The 5523-nt window shown below is 42.8% G+C and overlaps 1 protein-coding gene across 1 annotated transcript; it reads right to left on the reverse strand.

Moving 5' to 3' along the window:
• Positions 1–1233: 1233 nt before the first annotated feature.
• lbx2 (ladybird homeobox 2) lies at positions 1234–2794 on the reverse strand. Its single transcript, XM_069670492.1, has 2 exons — positions 2470–2794; positions 1234–1700 (listed from the first exon to the last, which is right to left on the reverse strand). The coding sequence occupies exons 1-2, from the start codon at positions 2792–2794 to the stop codon at positions 1234–1236; spliced, it is 792 nt and encodes a 263-aa protein (XP_069526593.1).
• Positions 2795–5523: the final 2729 nt, after the last annotated feature.

Consider the following 5523-nt stretch of genomic DNA (forward strand, 5'->3'; position numbering starts at 1 on the left):
AGAAAACATATGGCGCAGGGGTGGGTGCAAGCTTTTCTTAACACCGCGGCCAGACCGGGACCTTCTTGTGACAAGATGCATTCAAAGCCGGGCGAGAGAATGGGAAGAAAGGCGGCGGACGGCTGCTAATTGAAGTCATGGCACTTCAGGGCTGAAAGCAGGGGTCAATTATTCAAAAGGGCCATTTTTAACCAGGCAGAGTGTGTGTTTTTTTTTCGTCTGAATATTTTACGTGTCTCCTTAATCTCACATCACAAATCCCTGTTATTATATCCCTATAAAAGGCATATTAGACATGAGTGTGACTCTATTTCAAATATAGATTCATAGAGTGTCTGTGGTGCGCAATGTTGAGTTTACAGGTTATTTAAACACCTTTAGTTTTCTTTTAGGATTTTAGTAGTACATGTCGTTCTCTGTAGTAATTATTTGAGACCTTCTAGTAACTGTCCCTTTAAATCACATTTATAATGGCTTAATAATTCTCTGTGTCAATACTCACATGTGTGATTAAGATGTGCGCATTCTTTGGTAATTCCCTGCACAATCAGACATCCAATCGCGCCGAGAGCTTCTTGAAATATCATATAACCTTTATTTACATAGATGCTGATTAAATAGAATGTTACAATAAAATTATCGCATAGGATGTTTGATATATACAGAAGTCAGGGCGTGTAAAAGTTTGCAGTCGACACTGACGCCTCCTTTGCGCAGCGACCAGGCCTGCATTCCTGCAGAAACACTTCTCGCTCAGAACAAAACAAATAATAATTTTACACTGGAGGAGGGATGGACTGACACCTCAACCGTGAAGGAGGTTCATTTAAATATTTGGCAGACCCGATTCCTTTAACACAAGAATGCGAATAAATGGCAAACAAGAATAATTGCACAACTTTCCATCCCCCCTTTAAAAAACGAGCGTGAAAAATGACACAGTTTTCAGTCTCACAGTACCAGAACAGTCAGGTCTGTCTGCAGGGAAACCAGATATTCCTCAAATATTGTGGTGAAACTTAAACGACAGACTTGGAAGGCTTTACAAGTCCGGGTAATAAATTAAAATGGAGGAGAAAAAAAAGAGAAGGAGGGAAAAATTCCAGAAATGTTTTTATGTGTATATTCTCCTTTTTTCTGTCAATATCCGTGCAAAAGTTTGGGAAGAAAAATGCCCCCTTTTAATACACTCTTTGTTGCTGCTGCTTATGAAAATCACAGGCCAAATGACTGTCAATCGTCCACCTCGATTTCCTCGTCGTCCTCCGAGAACTCATCCGTGGTTTGGTCTCTGGAGGAGGAGGGGGACTGTGGGAAGGCCCGGTGTCCTTGGGAGGTCGGGGAGACACTGGGCGACCTGGCCTCGGGGCCCCCAACCTGCTGAGGATCCTCAATGTTCTCCATGCTGACGAGCTTCTGCAGGGTCTGAGGGGTGATTTTCTTTAGCGACTCCACGTCCGCTTTCATCTCCTCCAGGTCCCGCTTGAGTTTAGCTCTGCGGTTCTGGAACCAGGTGATGACCTGCGCGTTGGAGAGCCCCAGCTGCTGCGCGATCTGGTCGCGATCGGCCGGAGAGAGATACTTCTGGTACAAAAACCTCTTCTCCAGCTCGTAAATCTGGTGGTTTGTGAAGGCTGTCCGCGACTTTCTCCTCTTCTTCGACGTCTGTCTCTGCCCGAAAGAGTTCACGTGCTCACGACCTTGGAGGGGTGAGAGAAGAAAACATATTAGACGCGTGAAAACAACCGTAAGGGTCACTTTCTCCCTAAAGTACAGCAGCAACAGAGGGCACTGCGTAACAGGCCTGAACTCTGTTTACAGGCTTCTGTTTGTCTTTTTACTTAAAGCAAATTCCTATATTTTTATTTTACATGATTTCAATACACATTTGTTTATGAACTTTCCTGAATGCAGAGCACGTTGTGGCTACAACTAGGCTACCTTTTAAAGGACTGTCAACATCAAAAAACATACATTTGCACAAAAAATAGTGAAATAATTCATCCCTTTTGCGAATATGCTGTCACATCTTGGGCCAAACATGAATTTAATAAAATAATATAACTGTTAGGGTCTATTTTTTTGCAGAACAACAGAACTGTAAGGAAGTTAATCTGTCACTCGATTTTATCCAACATAGAAGTGCATGAGTAGGCCATAATGGCTGATAGCCTTTTAATAGCACGTACAAGTATATTAGCTAGTGTATTATCAAGGTTTAGCACGTCACATATTGTGTGCATGCACATTAAAATGTGTAACTGTGATATTTTGCATTTTTTGTTCTGTTTTTCAAGCATTCCTGTGCAGCTGTCTTCACTTTACCACATGTAAAGTCAAAACAAACCAAGCTAGCAGACATCCCTGCAACGTGTGTGCTGATTATTGAGCTTACACCCTTTTAAAACACTTTAAAGTTCTATCTATCTGAAATTGAATTACTTAATTATAAATACAACGTTTCTTTACCTTCTGCTGCCTGGATAACGCTCACTTCCAGCCCCTTAAACGTTTTGCTGGCCAGCTCCTCCAGCGCGCACAGTGGAGACGAGGGAGTGGTGATCCCGTTCCTCGCCGAGTTGGAGCCCGTCACTTTCTCCAGCACTCTGGGCGGACAGATACTCGCCACCGACTTCTTTACCGAGGGTTTGTTAAGGATATCCTCGATGCTGAACGGCGTTAAAGGCTTGTTGGAGTTGGCCGGCGGCGGCAGCTGGTCCAAGGGAGCTCGTCTCCTCTCCTCGCCGCTGGACTGTAACACAGAACCTGCCTTCATGTCTTTACTGGAGGTCATCGCAGTCCCGAAGAATCGCTGCTTCCAGAAAAGTTGGTTATTTCATCAAAGTGGCAGTTTTACGCGTCCACAAGTGTTTACTCTGCTGCTCGTAGACCCCCTTCTATATTTTGACACTCAAAGCCGAATGCCGCAACTTAGCTCGCCGCAGAGCTTTCCTCCAAAATAACCATGCTCCGGGCGCAGTTGTAAAGGCAGCCGGACTGTATTCCCCTCAGAGAGCCGAAGTTCCTCTGCCAAGCTCCATGTAGATCTTTAAGCACTAACAGACTGGAGGGGGAGAATCCCTGCAAGGCGAAAAAAGCTGTCCCAAGCAGCAAGAAGAAGAAAGCGACTGCTAACGAGTTATTGTTGATTGGGCGAAGTTCAATTAGAGAAACACTACACTACTTGCTGACCCGCTGCTGCGTCTTAAAGGGCCGGACCATAATAACTAATTGGACGTGGGGAGGAGGAGGAGTCTGTTGCTGCCGAGGAGAAAGATGCCCTGAAATGTTTATGCATCTGTTTCCCTCTGCTGGTGTGTTCTGCTAGAAAGGGAGAGTTGATGGCCATTAAAATCCTGCCACCAGCATGTTTGCTTTATGGAAAGTTTGGAAGAAAACCGAGCCAACAATGGCCTCCAGCCGTGATATTCATTCTGTCATTTTCGTGCGTAATTACGCATAGAGCGTTATGCGTAAATTGCGCATTAGGCACCGTGTTGCACGGGAATTTGGCTTAAAAATAGCCACAATGAGCGCATTTAAGGAGCTGATTTAGACGTCTATTAAAAGAATTTGATACCAGCAAACAGACGCTGTTCCATGTTCAACCAGTGCCGAACATGACAGCTGATGGATTTTGTTTTTATTGTTTTCTTTATGACTGCAGAGAGATTGTCTGTTTCTAATCTGAAATTTAAAATATTTACAAAGACATTGCCAGCAAGGCTCATGTTTATTTTTATATGACTTTAAGAAAAACGTGAGATATTTGAAAGGCTTCAAATCTGACACAGAAGCCACAAATCTTTGTTTTTTAAACAGAAAGAAAAGACAGAAAAACATTTTCATATTAGAGTCTTCTATTAGAGTGTATTTCTCTTTTGTTCATACTGATTTTTTTATGCTTCCTTTGTATATGACTTATCACCCGTGCTTCAGTCTGACCCTGCAGGTAAAACGCAGAGTTCCTGTGTAATTCAATGCGGTAGCGTGAAACAAGCGGATAATAAAGGTGACGCCGTGCCGAGGCTCCGAGTCTGAGGACGGAGAACGTGAGTTTTTACTGATGGGGCTTTTAGGATGTGAAGAGAGGAACGGATTAGAGACAAAACGGGGACGAGGTGGACGCGGAGCAGAGCGGCAGGTACGTCTGCTCGGAGGAAACACACCTTGTTTTATTTAAGGCTCGACAGGTTCAACACATTTATCTGCTTTTGACGTGTTTATTCGTTTGGATGCATTCTAACGATTTCATATTAAACGAGGGCAGAACGAAATATAAATGTTGCAGTTATAAGAAAATAGAAAGACAGCTGTAAAAAAAAATTGAATTACACCTGAGATGAAATATAGACGTAACAAAGACACATTTTTCACATGAAATCGAACAAAAGCTTCTTCTTACTGCACACAAAGATTTAAATGTAACATCTTTTTGCAGCTACTGAATTAAAAGCTACGTGCCAACTGCTGACACGAGGCAGGCGCTAAGTAAAACAAAAGCTGCAGAATTGCTGCTATTTTTTCTTTAAACACGATCAGAGTCTTCGGAGCCATTTGGATAAAGCCTGCCTGCCGCCCAGGAAGCCACTGCGGAGAGTCTTGTGCCAACAGGAGCATATGGTGACATTGGTTTAGGGACAGAGTCATAAAACAGCAGGAAATTCTATTAGCTGCCTTGGAGGTCCGGCCTTTGTGGCTGCTTTGAATATATATTTCTGCATAACGAGCAGGAGTTTATGGGCGTGGATTTAATTTGGGAATTTGGAGAGAAACATGCGTCGTTTTGATCAAAGATTTGGGCTCGTGCGAGTAGATTTAATATCACGAGGGGTATGATTTACCTTGACATGTTAGGAGTTGAATTCAACATGAGTTTGAAATATAAAAAGAATGACCATCAAATATAATGACATTCAATACTTTTTTTTTTTTTTTTTGCAGATGTAGCCTGTGATTATTTCAAAGAATAAAAATAAAATGTTTCCAGAAATTCAAAAGAGCTCAAACACATGAAGGCTAATCCGTTTTCATTCAGTCTGACGGAATCTTTGATCTCATAAATACAGAAAATCCTCTTCAATCTTACGCATAGATTTCTATATTCGTTTCCACACATTATCCCTGCAGGCCTTTATCATCCACACTGAGGTCAAGCCTGCTGGTGAAAGAAAGAGGAATCTTTTATTCTATTTCACGCATAGAATAAAAGACAGAGGTGCAGCGGGCACTGAGCAGCATCACAGGCTTCTGTAGATTATTAACATCAAATGTAGTTTAAGCGTGAACAGCCCTGAGACCCCCTCACACAACTGACCAATGAGCGCTCAGGCCTGAAGTGAAGCAGCGATGCTGAGAAGTTTTTTTTCTCTTTTTGCGTAATTTAAACGTTAATTAGAAGCAGAGCAGCTGACATCATCAATCATCAGCTCTTGAAGGATTTAATTGGATGATTCGCTCCGCGTTTACGTCCTATCAGTATCGGGGTCCTTTACTCCAAAAGGCAGCGCGTTACATGGAGCT

The sequence above is a fragment of the Semicossyphus pulcher genome, unplaced genomic scaffold (assembly GCF_022749685.1).
Source record: "Semicossyphus pulcher isolate SPU_LCO1_2020_fin unplaced genomic scaffold, fSemPul1.0.p SCAF_2, whole genome shotgun sequence".
Lineage (NCBI taxonomy): Eukaryota > Metazoa > Chordata > Actinopteri > Labriformes > Labridae > Semicossyphus > Semicossyphus pulcher.

Excerpts from the sequence above, each read along its gene's own strand:
- lbx2 (XM_069670492.1), bottom strand. The coding sequence starts at position 2,794 with ATGACCTCCAGTAAAGACATGAAGGCAGGTTCTGTGTTACAGTCCAGC. Across the intron at positions 1,701-2,469 it reads CGTTATCCAGGCAGCAGAAG|GTCGTGAGCACGTGAACTCT; the intron begins GTAAAGAAACGT and ends CACCCCTCCAAG.